Below are 15,632 nucleotides of genomic sequence, written 5' to 3'. Positions count from 1 at the left end.
GTGTCAAGAAAATACATCTTTATACCTACATCTGAGTGAGTTCCACCAAACAGAAGCTAGAGTCACCTAATGGGATACTTTCTGCACAGGAAAACTGTTGTTGTATTCCTTCATTACAGCAGGCTTACCACTGCCTTCAGGACAGACTCAAAATTACATCAGCCACACTTAAGAAACGTTTTAATGAGTTTACAAAATGCCCACTAGTTCTCTCTATTCCTTGCTGTCTCAACAATAAACATCCTAAAAGCAGACAACCAAGAAGTTCAAGCAGGGATCTCTGCATCATCAGTGCTGGAGAACTTGGGATCACCGTCCACTAAGTTCTAGTCCTCCTTGCTCTGACTTCTTCTAATCCTCACTAGATTTCATTTGCCCAATAAGCTAATTTAGAATAATCAGTACATATAACGCCTAACTCAGTTTAAATACACGGTTTATTTAAAAACAGGTATCTCCAAGCTAACAAAATAATGCAGTAGTGTAACACTGTCAATAGGGCTTTAAATAAGAAACTCCCTTCACATAACGCTGCGGCTGCAGTACTGTAACAGAAAAGAGGGGTGTGGAAATGGAACACTGGCAGATGCAGCAGAGATAAAGTCTGCAGTTGACTTGCACATTTGCTTTGCCACTTTCCATCTCAGTAGGTGAGGTAAAAAGAGTGAGTTTTGGAAAGTTCCGAGAGTTTTGCCAAGTCAGGTTGCTTAAATGGGCTCGTAAAGAGCCATCAACCAATCCTGTTGTTTACACGAAGATTTATCACAGCTGTGACAAGAGAAACCAAGCTTCCACAGTTGTTTCAAATCTGAAATTTCTTGTCAACTTCATTGACATTACAAAACCCCACCCCCATTACAAATACATTAGGAAAAGATCTTCACCTTTTTAAACTTCAACTTTAAGTGAAGTTAACACTGTGTTAATCAGCAGTCATCCCTCCAAAAATTCCTAACTGTAGGTAACCAAAGATCTTTCATCAATGTTTTCTTCCAAATAGAGTTTCTAGTTATTTCCTTTACAAACTATGTTATAAAACTTTTGAAGAAAGTGCAAAAAAAAATTCTTTTGTAAGGAGAGGAGAGTGGACTGGATGCAGGAGGGGGTATCCCCCTAAATATATTTAATCTGAAAAAACGTAAATCATCCTGTTGATTAACAGATGTTAAGGGAAAACCGGTGAAACACCAGGGACTAGTTACTTCACTTCTGGGGTAACTGATTACTCCTGCGAGTTACGATTAAACACTTAAATCCTGCACAAGGGGCCGCACAACATTTCTGTCACTATTGCTACTTTTCCCATCGCGTCGGCCTCTCGATCTTGGAGGTGACAGGCCAGAGTTCGAGCACGACTCCATGAACTTTATAATGGAGGCCAACAATCAAAAGCTGAGATCGTACAAGTGAGTAGCTGGTAAAGAACACCTCGAGGTATTTCCTGCCCGAACAAAAGCCAGGGTGGAAGAGACACTGTTCTAAACGGCACTAAACTCTGCCAAGATGAGGACGAAGTGTTGAGCCTCACTCAATTAAACACTGTTAAACACTGCAGGAGAGCAAAGGTATCACTGAGGAGGGCGGAGGCTTCCTCTCCTCCAAAGGACCCCAGCGCAGGCTGAGGCCTCCCTCTGCTTTCAAGCACTATACGGCTCGTCTCTGCTGCATACTCCGAAAAGCTATTTTCGCCCACAGCCAAAATCAGCAACAGCAAATTACACTGCAAACAATGGAGAGGGCGCCTGCTCGGCACGCCTAGAAACTCCGGAGAGGCAGCGCGCACACTGACTTTTCACTGCCCCAGGAAAAGCCGGGAGGAGTGGCCGCGGGAAACCGGGAAGCCGGTCCGCCGCCTCCCCGCGCTCCGGTGGCGCACGGCGCGCGGGCTCCGGACACCCGCCTCGAGCCCGAAACCCCAAAGGCTGGGGACCCGCGGCAGCATAAGGGGAGGGAGGCAGTACCCCGGGGACAGGGTGCCGGGATCCCCTAGCGTCCCGCACCGCACGGCGGGCGCTCCCTGGTGGAGAGGGCGGCTGAACGCCGGCCGTCGAGGAAACCAGGACGTGCAGGGACCGACGAGCGGCGGAGGGTGGCGGATAGGCGGCTTTGCGCTGCCCCTGCCCCGGAGGAGGACTGGGGGGTCTCGGAGCCTTAGGCCGGGCTCTCACGCCCCTCTTCCCAGCTCCTTCAGCTCGGACAGGGAGGGGAAGCCCGCGCCCGGGGCCGCGGGGGTCGGAGTGAGTGAGGGAGGCAGGCGGCGAAACGCGCAGAGCGAGGTCGTTCCCGCGGGAGCCCAAGCCCACCCAGTCTCGCCCCTCGGCCCGGCGCCCCCGCCTCTCACCCGGCTCTTGTAGCGGTGGTGCCGGCCCGGGTCGGAGTAGGTGCGGTCCACGGTGAGCGCCGCGTCGCTGCCTGGCATCTCGGTGCTCGCGCCGGGAACTTTCCCGGGGCCCCGGGACGCCGCGGCGCGAGCGGCGGGCCGTGCTCGGGCTCGCTCCGGGGGGCCGCGGCCAGGGGGTGGCGAGGGCTGCTGCAGCTGCGGCTGACACCCGCGCGGCCGCCCTGCGCCGCAGCCGCCGCTGAGTGGAGGGGAAGGCGGGGCAGGGAAGAGAATCTCCGCCCCCTTCCCCTCCCCGCCGCTCCCCAGCACGCCCCGCGGGGCGGAGACCCCTCGCCAGGTGCGGTTTCTCTGCCTCCCTCCCTTGCTGAAACTTGATTCCACCCCCTCCCATACTGCCCTCTTTTGCGTCAAGAGATGAGCGACATCTCCACTATTTGTTGACTTATCTGTATGTTTATGGTAAAAGATGGATTTTTGGCAAGATGTAGAGGCTTGCCTTAAATGCTTTCTTTCATGTTACTCTTTTATTCAACGTGCACTACAGGACATCTACTATAAGCCAGGCCCTGGGGTAGAGACCAGAGTTGGTTTTGTTTGTTTGGTTTTTTAAAGCCCGTGTTTTTCTTCTTCTAATTCCACTGAGCAAAGAATACACTTCCCCCTAAACATGTATGTATGTGTGGTGCTGCGTATTTCAATTTTACATGTTTGGCTCACCTCTATGTTGGAAGCTACCTGAAAGTCAAGACATATCTTTTCATTTTAGTATTTCTACTTCAGTGAATAGTCCCTGCCCGCAAGAAATACGGACTCTACAAGAGACATTCAGAACACCTGGTCTGGTGATACAGGTGTAATAGTGAGAGACTGAAATACTGAAAGCGCAGCTGGTCCCACGAGGAGTTAGAGAGCAATGCGACCAGCCTAGAAGGAAAGAAGGATGTACTCCTCCCCTTCAAAGGGTTGAGGAGGGAGGGACGTAGGCAGAAGAAAAGTACTGAGCATAAAAACAAAGATACGTTTGGTAAACCTCAAGTCATCGGTTTAAGGGTTGTCTTCAGGAACAGAAAGATGATGGTAAAAGGAGGTGGAGACCATGCGGTGCTGGGTTCCACTTTCAAGGCTGAGAAGTTCAGCCCTATTCTTGGGTATTGGGCAGCTGCTGGAGGTTTCTGAATGGGGAAATGACAATATCAGGATGGAAATTTAATAAGAAGAAATACCTGATAGTTGTGTGAAGCACTGATTAAGGAAGAGTAAGGCACACAAGTTAGAAGGCCCCTGCAAAAATTGAGAACAACCTAAACGTCCTTCAGAAGGAGACTGAGTAAGCAAATTATGATATGTGCATCCAGTGAAGTATTAGTAACTGTAACAGTATCTGTAACATATATGGTTAAGTGAAAGAATAATATATATGATATTCCACCATTTGTGTAAAAACAGAATATGTATATGGGCTTAAATATTAATACAATATTTCTGGAGGATAAACAAAACCTAGGGAAATAGACAAGAAACTGATGGCAGGAGAGGGGAACTAGGTAGCTAGAAGGAAGGGACAGGGATTTATTTTTCACTGTAAATGCTTTTTAAACTTGAATTCTTGAATTGTGTGCATATACTAACTACTCAAAAAGTAAAATAAAAAAATATTTTTAAATAAAGAGGGCAAACTTATTAAGTAACTTAAGAAGAAACAGAAAACCTCACATAGCTCTAAAACCATTCAAGAAATGAAATCAATACTTTAAAATACCTGCCACATACAACACAACTACACCAGGCCCAGAGAATTTTTCAGGTGAGTTATTCTGAAGCAGGGAAGAGAGAGATCAAATGTTAGTGTGTGTGTGTGTGTGTGTGTGTGTGTGTGTGTGTGTGTGTGTGTGTGTGATCTTAGCCAGGATGGGCAGAGAAGGCCTCCATCATAAGGTGACACTTGAGTGGAGACCTGAGAAGAAAGGGAGCCAGTCATGTAAGATACCTGAACATTTCAGACAGAAGGAATGGAGTGACATGCTTTGCCTTTTCAGTTGTGGGGGGAAAAAAATGATCCCTACCTCACAGCATACACAAAAATCAGTACCAGATAGATTAAAGACTGAAAGGAAAAAACACAACTTTTAAAACTGCCAGAAGAAAATGGGAGAATATCCTTATGATCTTAAGTCATAAAAAGCAGTTCATCAAAAGCAAAAACCATAAAGATTCAGCTACATTAAAATTTTAAAACTTCTGCTTATGAAATGAAATAATAATAAGCTGAAAAGAGAAGCCACAAACAAAACTAGAACTAAAAAAATTAATAGGGATGAATTTCACAAACAATCCTGAGAAACAAAAAAAAAAGCAAAGCACATAAAATTACCTGTTGTGAGATTCTATTCACGTAAAGTTAAAAAACATGAAGAATAAATGACATTTTTAAAAGTAAACAAAGATACATGGTTAAACTATTAAGAAAAGCAAGAGCCCGACAAACACAAATGTCAAGACAGTATTTATCTCTGGTGGGGAACAAAGAGGACTCAGGAGGAGAGGGTGCAAGATTATAAATAATGCCATGTTTAACAAATGACTACTGGTATACTGATGTGTATTTGTTCACACACACATACAAAATATTTCATAATAATTTAAAATTTTAAAGGCAACGAAGACTCGAAGGACAGATGTGATGATCACATCCTTAATCCTAGACTTAAGTCACCAGTAGGGGTATCTACTCAAATACAGAAATGTAATAGCACTTTTACAAATATAAATCTTGACATAAAGGCAAGATGGTCTGCTATTATTAACTTAAGTCCTTGAGTCAATTTAATCTTATAAACACCCATTCTGAAATCTATGAGAGTCTATCTCTGGGTTCCCCCCATCATTTACTTGCTACCTCGTTTTTTCTCAGGCACCTAAGGCTATAGAAAGTATACTGCTCAGTTGTATGTGTGTGTATATAACTGTGTCTGTGTGTAACTTTAGAGAGGTCAGACTTAAAAAGTTTGGGCTTATGGTTGGTGTGACAACAGGCACCGACTTTTCATTTCTATTACTGTCTTGGTGTTGCTGAGAACTCCATCCTGGAAATGCTCACCCTCCGTGAAAAGGTTGAATTAAAACTTTATTAGGCTTGCTTCAATTTCAATTAGCAGAGGATGTTCTTTTTTAGATCATTTAGATTTATTTCATAAGCTAGTTGCCCAAAAGCTGCTCTACTGGGCTCTCACACTAAATAATGTTTTTAAAAGCCCAAATTAAATAGCACAAGAGCAAGCTCCCCAGAAAAGAAAGAAAACAAGCAGTGCTGTTCACCATTTGGCTCTCCTATTTGGAATCAGGACCCACGGGGAAAACAGACCATGTGCCCCCATTTGGAGGCAATGCCTAGGGTTTTGTCAGTCCCTGAGAAAGAAAAGAGAGGGAAAGAAAAAAATGCAATTTCTCCTACCAGTGTAAGAATTACCTCTCTCTGCAAAAGTAATGGGGAAAAAAATCACACTTTTAAGGTAACAAATGCAGTCAGAACAATAAGGAATACAAAGGTACAAAATCTAAGCTGTGAAATAAGAATTTACTTCCAAAGTGTACATGGCACAATAAAGGAGCATATGTTGAGCACCAAAGAAGTGGAATAGGTCATTTGAGCTATAATAGTTTAAAGTTTAGAATGACTAGAAAGGGCTTCATAAAAGAGGTAGGATTATACTTGACTTTTATAGTACATATTCGTTGGTTTTTGCCTGCCCAGCATCCAGTTTCTTATTCTCAAAACAGTGCCTGGATTTTTCTTTTGGGACCTATCCTACCCCAGCCTTCAATCCAAGTGGTTTAGGTGAGGCTGACCATTCCCTACCCCTGGCTCCAGGGAGAAGCATGTGATCCAGACTTGGCCAATCAGTCACTGTGCCTTGTGCAGAGACAAGCACATGACCCAGTCTGAGCCAACTAGAGCCACCCCTGATACTTCTGCTAGAACTGCTGGGAAAGAACTGCGCCTTTCAGCAGGCATGGCTAAGCTGGAAGAATGTAAGCCTGCTGCTGTGGTGGGTGTCCTTGCTGCATGTGGTAGACATACAAAGACAGACTCCTCTGTGAGGAAAACAGAGCCATGGAAGGAGAAAGACTTATTACTGAATTGTTAGAGCACTAGATCCAGCTTTTCCCACTATCTGTTGCTGTATGACAAATCACCTTAAACATACTGGCTTACAAGAGCTACTGTTCATTGGCCCATGATCCTGCAATTTGAGCAGACCTCCAAGGGGGTGGGGGTGGCTTTTCTCTGCTCCTCGTAACATTGACTGGGGCTGGAGTATCCAAGATGGCTTCACTCACGTGTCAGCACCTATAGGAATGGGGGTGACTGGAACTCATGGGGCTAGCCAGGTCTCTGCTCTATATATACTTACATTTTTTAACAAAGTATTTTTATATTTTATGGTCTCTCATCTGCCAGGGCTCCCCTATGCCCACCAGAGTAGTTGGACTTCTTTACACAGTGACTTCCAAGAGATCACAAATAAAAGCTGTCTGACCTCCCAAGGCCCAGCCTGGAGCTGGGAGAATATCACTTCTGTCACTTCTATTGGTCAAAATGCGGCAAAAGCCCAGCCCAGACTCAAAGGGAGGAGAAACAGTATCCACCTCTTGATGGAAGGAGGAGTGTGCACATATGGGGACGGGAGAAACTGCTGGCTGCCATCACAGCAGCAGATCCACCACATCAGATATGGCTAGACTCCCTCTCCAGTAATACGGAGCAAGGTATTCCTCTTTTTGCTTAAACCAGTTTCAAAATTCCTGACTAATACAACATTCAATGCTGAGTATGGGTAGAAAGTGGGCAAAGAGAAGGGTAGCATTTCAAGAGAAAGCAAGAACTGTGGACAGCATGAATAGAGGGTGAATGAACAGAGAATTCTAGTGGGGACCCAGGATTTTCTCAGGCCACTAGCTAGAGAGCCTTCCTTGTTCAGTCTATGCTAGATGACCTCCTGTAGACTGTTTAATTATAGCCTCTATCTCTCAAAATTTATAATATCTTACCATGTTATTTAAGTATTTTATGTGATAATTTATAGGTGCTGTCCCCTGATTAGATTGTAGACTACCTGAAGGGAAAGACTATGCCTTCTAGGTAACTGTGTACAGTCCTGGTTCCTAGCATAGTATCAGGTATTCAGTGCATCCTTGCTGAATGAATGGATGGATTCAACATTTATTAAATGCTTAGTTATGTTCCAAACACTAGGGTTTAAAAAATGAGCAAGGCATAAGCAAAAGGTAGCTTTTGACCTCAAGGGGTTGGAATGAACAATATATAAGGATGAAGATCTGCTGAACGATGAGTGTTACCAATTTTCAGATACTGACTAGTGACTGACGTTTTTCAACTCTGCAACTCTTTATGGAGCACCTTTAACCTTGAGGTGATGGGCTCTGCTTTTGGTGCGGGGATATAAAAATAAGTTAAGACATGGTCCAGTCCTGAAGGGGCATCCGATTTAGACAGCGAGACAGCCAAAAACAAAAAAGTTGCTACAGATGCAAAGATAGTTATATCCTTGATACAGAGGTGGGACAAAGGAAAAAAATGGTCTTCTCGTGAACCTCACCTCCTTAGGTGTTCCAGGCTTACCATAACATAGCGTGGAGAAGGAAATAAACAGAAAGGAAAGTCTGACTTTAAAGATGAAAATGCAAGCCTCTTATAAAGTAAAGGAAATTCCTTTCATATTCCATTTTTTTGGAGGGGGAGGAAATTAGTTTTATTTATTCATTTATTTTAATGGAGGTACTGAGGATTGAACCCAGGACCTCGTGCGTGCTAAGCACAAGCTCTACCACTGAGCTATATACCCTTGTCCACATACTCCATTTCGATCATAGGAAAGTGTTTCTCTGGAGGAAAAAATTATAAAACAAAAAGCACAGCAAGCATTTTTTTTCCGAGGGATTTAAGGACAGAGAGAGGGAAGAGAAGACTAAATCAGATTTTAAAGATTTATTCAACTAGCTTGAGGTGAACACATGGTGATATAGACAAGATTTGTTTATACTGCAGTTCAGAAGCTTCCAGGGCTGATGCAAATATGAATCTCTAATTTTAACTGCCTGACTTACAGCCAAGTGGAAATGGCCACTCCTAATGTTTATATTTAATTGTTAACATAGCCCATTCTATATGACTGTAAGAACACAATCACTGCTACTTACTTAGCATTAGCAATCACCTGGCACATAGAAGCCCCAAACTTCCACTTGGCAAGATTTTGATAAAAACAGGAAAGTAGTCTCAACTCAAACTCTGCAGGCTAGGGAACTTTCCTTCTAAGATTCCTTTTTTCAGAAAATGCAACAATTTCATGCTATTGATTTCTCAAGAGCAATGAATCTTAAAGAGGATTCTACAGGGAGACTTTAAGTGTTCAGAAAACTGGTCTCCTATATTTATCTTCCCTGCAGATATGAAGCTACATTAAAAAGAACAAAAATGTATTTTATCTCATCAAAATGAAAAACTTTTGCCTTGTGAAAGACCTTGTTAAGAGGATGAAAAGATAAGATACAGATGGGGAGAAATATTTGCAAAACCACATATCCAATAAATTAGTTAGATTGGTATCTAGAATAAAGAACTTGAAAACTCAGTAATGAAAAAATAAACAATCCAACTAAAAAATGGGCAAAAGGCATGAATAGACATTGCATCAAAGAAGATATACAGATGAAAAGATGTTTAATGTCACCAGCCATTAGGGAAATGCAAATTAAAACATCAGTGAAGCATCACCACATACCTATTAGAACCTATCAGAATGGTTAAAATAAAAAATAGTGATAGCACTAAATGCTGGCAAAGATATGGAGAAACTAGATAATTCATACATTTCTGGTGGGAAAGTAAAGTTGTACAGCTTCTCTGAAAAAAAGTTTGGCATTTTCCTATAAAACTAAACATGCAAATACCATATGACTCAGCAATTGCACTCTTGGACATTTATCCCAGAGAAAACACGTTCACATAAAAACCTGCACAAAAATGTTCATAGTAGCTTTATTCATAAAAGCCAAAAGCTGGAAACAGCCCAGATGTCCTTCAACAGGTGAATGGTGAAACAAACTGTGGGACATCCACACTATGAAATACTGCTCGGTAATAAAAAGTACACACTACTGATACACAACAGCTTGGGTGAGTGTTGAGGGGCCTACGTTGTGTTAGGAAAGCTACCAAAGGTTATATACCATATGATTTCATCCATGTAGCATTCTTGAAATGACAAAATTTTAGAAATGGAGAAGAGATTGGTGGTTTCCAAGGATTAGGAACTGGGCCAGGAGAGAGAGGGTTGCAGGAGGAGGTGGCTACAGTTATAACAGAGCAACACCACGGATCCTGTGGTGATGGAACCCCTCTGTATCTTGACTGTGGTGGATAGCACCCACTCACGTGATAAAACTGCAGAGAACTAAACACACCACACACACACACAAACACAGTCATCCCCCGGTACCCACAGGGCATTGGTTTCAGGACCCATTGTGGATACCAAAATCCACAGATGCTCAAGTCCCATAGTCACCCCTCAGTATTCATGGTTCCACATCCTCGGCTTTAACCAACTGCAGATTGTGCAGTACTGAATGCGTTTACTGAAAAAAATCTGCTATAAGTGGACCCACGCAGTTCAAACCTGTGTGATGTTGTTTGACAATCAACCATACAAGCAAAACTGAGAGAAATCTGAATAAGATCATGGATCGTGTCAATGTTAATATGATATTTGTACTACTAGTTTTGCAAGATGTTGCCTTTGAGGAAACTAGGCAAAAGGTACATGGGATCTCTCTGTATTATTCCTACAACTGTACATGAGTGTACAATTATCTCAAAATTAGAACTTTAATTTAAAATGTATTTTAAGTTTAAGTGCAACTGTGGTAATTTTCACACGAAAATCTCTGGGTTTGGGATTGGGGGGAATAACCCAGCAAGTAGGAGTGGGTGGTACAGGGAATTTTTTTCTCTGGGGAAGTTGTCCACAGAGCAGAGTTCTTCCAGGTTCTGGCCCCTTGTTGCATCAGAGGAGGGGACCAGCTGTAGAAATTGAGGGGCAAGGGACAGACCGTGGGCAGTGCTCAATGCGACCACCACCATCGGTACCTGGCTGCAGCTACACTGTGTCTTAAAGTCAATGATGAAGACTCTGAGGCCAAGGGCAGACAGAGACCTTTATCCTGGGCCCACCAGCGCTGAGCACAGCGTCTACACAAAGTATCATTCTTTAAGGTTTCTGTTGAATAAATGACTGACAATTAAGCCCTGATTTGGTTGGAAGAGTACATCAAAGTTCATAGATTTGGTTCAGGTTCAAAACGACTCATTACACACTGAGTTGTTTAGTAAAAATTTACACTGTAAGTAAAAGGCAAAAATGTACATTCTCTACATTGAATAGAGAACTCTGCGAATTCGTCTGCTATGTTCTGCTGTGGGGTCCCTGTGTTGGTTTGAGTCTTTGTATTGTATCGTGTAACACATAGATTATAACGTGAGTGCTGTGTCACTTCTAACCTCTTGAGTCTACCATTCACTAGGAAACTGTTTCACTGTCTGATCATTGTGTGCGACTCTTGGCTGTCTCCTCCTGCAGTTTTCCCAGAAGTCGCAGCAAGGACGGAAAACAAACGTAGGTGAAAATGCCTTACTTTGTGCTGAGCACAGAGTGTTCTGCTCGGTTAAGCCCTTAACTGGAGTTGTGATGCTGAGGGTTCCGACTTCACTCCATCACAGAGGCGGCTGTTCTCTGGAGATCTCGAGCTGACTCCATGCTATGCTTGACCAGCCAAGGAGAATTCTTTCTTATCCAGCACATACCGAACCTGAAGGATGAACTAGCTACACTGCAGGAACACAATGTTTGTGAGTTCACTTTCCATTTTATCGACTCACTTTGCAAGATAAGACTGGTGGCAGATGAAGTTGCCAGAGAAATCTGATGTGACACAAACAGGTACAACCCCTCTGAAGCACGATTTGGCATGATCTCATAAAGCTGAAGGCATGCCTACCCTGTGACCCAGCCTCTCCACTCCTCAGTACGTATCCCAGAGGACACAAGTCAACCAGGACACACATACAAGTATGTTCATAGTGGTATGAGCCCTCATATGGAAACAACCCAATTGTCACCAACAACAAATGGATAAATATGTTGTACTATGGTTGTTTCCCAATTAATGTCAGTCATCTGTTACTAAAAATCAAACATTCTGCATGAAAATGCTAACCAGAGCCTATTTCTCTTAACTCATTATACAAAGTGAAGTTTTTCTGTTATATGTAGCCAGACCTAATACTGACTGACCCAGAGCCTAACAAAAGCCTGGTATAAAGTATCCAAATGTTGACACTTCCTGTCCCGCCCCACCCCAATCCCCAAATGTTCAGAGCAAAATGGTCAACAGAAGCCTCAAAACATTTTGCCACTGAAGAATAAGAAAAAATCTTCCTCCATTTCTTCTGTGTCTTCTTACAGAATCTCTACTATACAGCACTCTGTACGGAGTCAGCAAATGACAACAGTTATTTATTTAGCCTACTTCATCTGCACAGAAAGTGTAAATGCATCAATTCTGAGTTATGCCAAACCCCTTTCCTGCCCCCACTTCTGTAATAGTAGGTGCTATTATTTTTTCCATTTTCTGAGTAGATAGTAGTCAATCTATTTCTGAATAGATTAAGTGATTTGACTACGGGTACCCAGCTAATAATTGGCAAAAGTGGAGTCCAAATTCTGGATCTATTTGACACCAAAGCTGATTTACTAGTTATGTATCCTTGGACAATATGTTTAAACTTTATATGCCTCAGTTCCCTCACATGTAGAATGGGGATAATTGCACCCCACTAAACAATAACTGTCTCTTAACCAAAGGCCTATGCTGGCACCACTGAGAACGGGAACAGAGGCGAAAACCTCAGTGTATCTGGAAACCCCACTGCTGCATGGCCCCTCATGTAACTTGTAGCTCATATGAACCTGTCTTGCCCCCACCCCCCGCTTGACCTTTTGCTTCTACCAAACAGTCTGATGAACATCAGCATTCCTGATAGCCCCAGGAAGACAATTTCTATAGTCTAAGCCTCTTGTTTCCTATTCTTCATCTGAGAAGGAAAATGAACAGGGCTTTTGAAATTCAAAATTACATCATTAAGAGTTTATCATCCATCTGAAGGCTCCTTGTAAATCTTTTTCTCTTTTTTAAAAAAATCATTTCCAAGCACTTCTAGATTTTCAGTTTTGCATTTCAAGTTTCACATAACGAGAACTCAACTCTCATATCACTGTGGAAGTGACGGTGAAATTTCCTACAAGTATATAGAAGTACTCACCCACCTAGCTGACAGCTTTGAAATGTAGTCTATAGTTCTATTACTTCTCATTGCTTTTTGCCAGATCAGCTGTGGATGATGCGCACTCAGTGAATATTTCTGACATTCCATTCAAGGAATATCTTTCACAAGAAGAGAGAACTGCTACCGCAGGCACACAATTTATACCCAGTAGACCCTCGCTTACAAGCATGAGCACGGACTTAACACACACGTGTTCAGGAATTATCAGAAGTGACTAGGAATCCCACATGTGGGTCTTTCAGAGTTTGGTCATTTGGATTTAAAAACAACAATAATCCTTTCAACTGTGAAAAGGGACTCTTAAAGGTAACACACAGTAAGAGGAAAAACAAATAAAAGACATGAGAAGAGACCAGCTTGTAAAGCTCGACTGAGAATTTCTGCTCCATTCAAAGAGGTAGAAAATGCATGAGTTTCACTGTAGCCTCCTGAGACTTGTAATTGCAAAACTATTCTCTAGACAAAGCTCTGAGAAGAGGTTTTTCCCATCCTTGATTAGTTCCATCTGATCTTTCTACAAATGGAACTGCATTTTTTCAATCCAAAAATATCAGACTGTTTTAGATATAACCCATTAGAATATATGTTATTCATAAAACCCCAGCCCAGAAACACCTATTTAAATTACTGTGCCTTAAATATTTCCCCTCCTTTAGATATCAAGGTTGATTGCATAATAAATGATTGTCCGAAGCTGCACTGTCCAATATAGTAGACACTAGCCATGTGTGACCAGTGAACACTTGAAATGTGCCTACTGGAACAGAGGAAATGAATTTTTAATTTAATTTAATTTTAATTAAATTACATTTTGAAGACTAAGCACCAAAAAAATGCAAAATATTCATTAATTTTTTTATATTGACTACTTGTCAACATAAACAACAAAGGTCACTTTTATTTAGCTGCTGAAATGTGAAAACACAGAGGCTGACAAGTATTCTCTATAATTCATTACAGAAATGAAGGTTTTTAAGGACTTATTTTATTTTTTAAACATTTTTTATTGATTTATAATCATTTTACAATGTGTCAAATTCCAGTGTTCAGCACAATTTTTCAGTCATTCATGGACATTTACACACTCATTGTCACATTTTTTTCTCTGTGAGTTATCATAACATTTTGTGTATATTTCCCTGTGCTATACAGTGTAATCTTGTTTATCTATTCTACAATTTTGAAATCCCAATCTATCCCTTCCCACCCTCCACACCCCTGGCAACCACAAGTCTGTATTCTCTGTCTATGAGTCTATTTCTGTCCTGTATTTATGCTTTGTTTTTGTTTGTTTGTTTGTTTTTGTTTTTTAGATTCCACATATGAGCGATCTCATATGGTATTTTTCTTTCTCTTTCTGGCTTACTTCACTTAGAATGACATCCTCCAGGAGCATCCATGTTGCTGCAAATGGCATTATGTTGTCAGTTTTTATGGCTGAGTAGTATTCCATTATATAAATATACCACATCTTCTTTATCCAGTCACCTGTTGATGGACATTTAGGCTGTTTCCATGTTTTGGCTATTGTAAATAGTGCTGCTATGAACACTGGGGTGCAGGTGTCATCCTGAAGTAGGGCTCCTTCTGGATACAAGCCCAGGAGTGGGATTCCTGGGTCATATGGTAAGTCTATTCCTAGTCTTTTGAGGAATCTCCACACTGTTTTCCATAGTGGCTGCACCAAACTGCATTCCCACCAGCAGTGTAGGAGGGTTCCCCTTTCTCCACAGCCTCTCCAGCATTTGTCATTTGTGGATTTTTGAATGATGGCCATTCTGACTGGTGTAAGGTGATACTTCATTGTAGTTTTGATTTGCATTTCTCTGATAATTAGTGATATTGAGCATTTTTTCATGTGCCTTTTGATCATTTGTATGTCTTCCTTGGAGAATTGCTTGTTGAGATCTTCTGCCCATTTTTGGATTGGGTTGTTTATTTTTTTCTTATTGAGTTATATGAGCTGCTTATATATTCTGGAGATTAAGCCTTTGCCGGTTTCATTTGCAAAAATTTTCTCCCATTCCGTAGGTTGTCTTCTTGTTTTAGGACTTATTTTAAAGATGCCCACACAACAGGGTACATAAAACATTTTTTTTCTTCTTTAATGTACTGAATCAAGCCAGAAGTCACTGTGGCTTTATATGAAGGGAAAAATTTTAGAACTGAGGTGGAGGCCAATAAATCCACAGAAGGACTCAGCTACTGTGCAAACTACTTCTAAAGACTTCTTTGAAGCTAACTCCATAAAGCTGGAACCAAAATCCACCATGCCCCATGCTGTTAAACAGCACCTCTCAACTCACTTCCATCTGAGGTGTTTAACTGAGGCAAAGCTGGATGGTACCCTCGCTCACCCAGATCTAAGCTGGGCGTGCTTAGAGTAACCCCGCACACCAGACGTCCAGAGCTTCAGTGTGGAGGCAGCGCTCTCTGGACACTACAGGGTTTACTTTCTTCTGTAGCTCTGAGCCTGTGGGGGAATTTCTCCCCTGGCTTCAAGGGAGGCCAAAACCCCAAAGCTGGGCTTGGAAAGAAAAAGCATGTTTCAAACATGTCATATCACCTCTGTTCCAGAGTATCTCTCAGGTGGGTTTATTTCCTGCAGGAGAGTTGTTTCACCCTGTTCTCCAGATGTCCTATGTTGAATTCTCCTGTTTGATTCTCCAGTGACCTCATGACACAGATGTGGCATTGCTATGACCATGTGTATTAGTTTGTGGGACTGCTGGGACAAAATACCACAGATCCCACAGATTGGGTGGTTTCAATAACAGAAACTTATTTTCTCACAGTTCTGGAGCTGGAGTCCCAGATTGTGGGGCCAACAGGGCTGGTGTCTGTCCTCTGAGGCTGCTCTCCTTG

The 15,632-nt window shown here is 42.3% G+C and overlaps 1 protein-coding gene across 5 annotated transcripts in view; it reads right to left on the bottom strand.

The window, feature by feature from the left end:
- The window catches only part of TMCC3 (transmembrane and coiled-coil domain family 3), a 235,178-nt gene that overhangs the window by 65,981 nt on the left and 153,565 nt on the right, over positions 1-15,632 (bottom strand). For 2 of the 5 annotated variants that reach the window (XM_074375282.1, XM_074375286.1), the window contains exon 1: positions 2,342-2,585. The exons of the other annotated variants lie outside the window; for them this stretch is intronic. In XM_074375282.1, the coding sequence (XP_074231383.1) occupies positions 2,342-2,419 (78 nt within the window). In that variant the 5' untranslated portion in view covers positions 2,420-2,585. Of the gene's footprint in view, positions 1-2,341; positions 2,586-15,632 lie in introns of those variants that run through there. 5 annotated transcript variants of the gene reach the window in all.

The sequence above is a fragment of the Camelus bactrianus genome, chromosome 12 (assembly GCF_048773025.1).
Source record: "Camelus bactrianus isolate YW-2024 breed Bactrian camel chromosome 12, ASM4877302v1, whole genome shotgun sequence".
In the NCBI taxonomy this organism is placed as follows: Eukaryota; Metazoa; Chordata; class Mammalia; order Artiodactyla; family Camelidae; genus Camelus; species Camelus bactrianus.
Note: the sequence above shows the minus strand (reverse complement) of the source record. Positions and strands in the feature narration are given on the sequence as shown.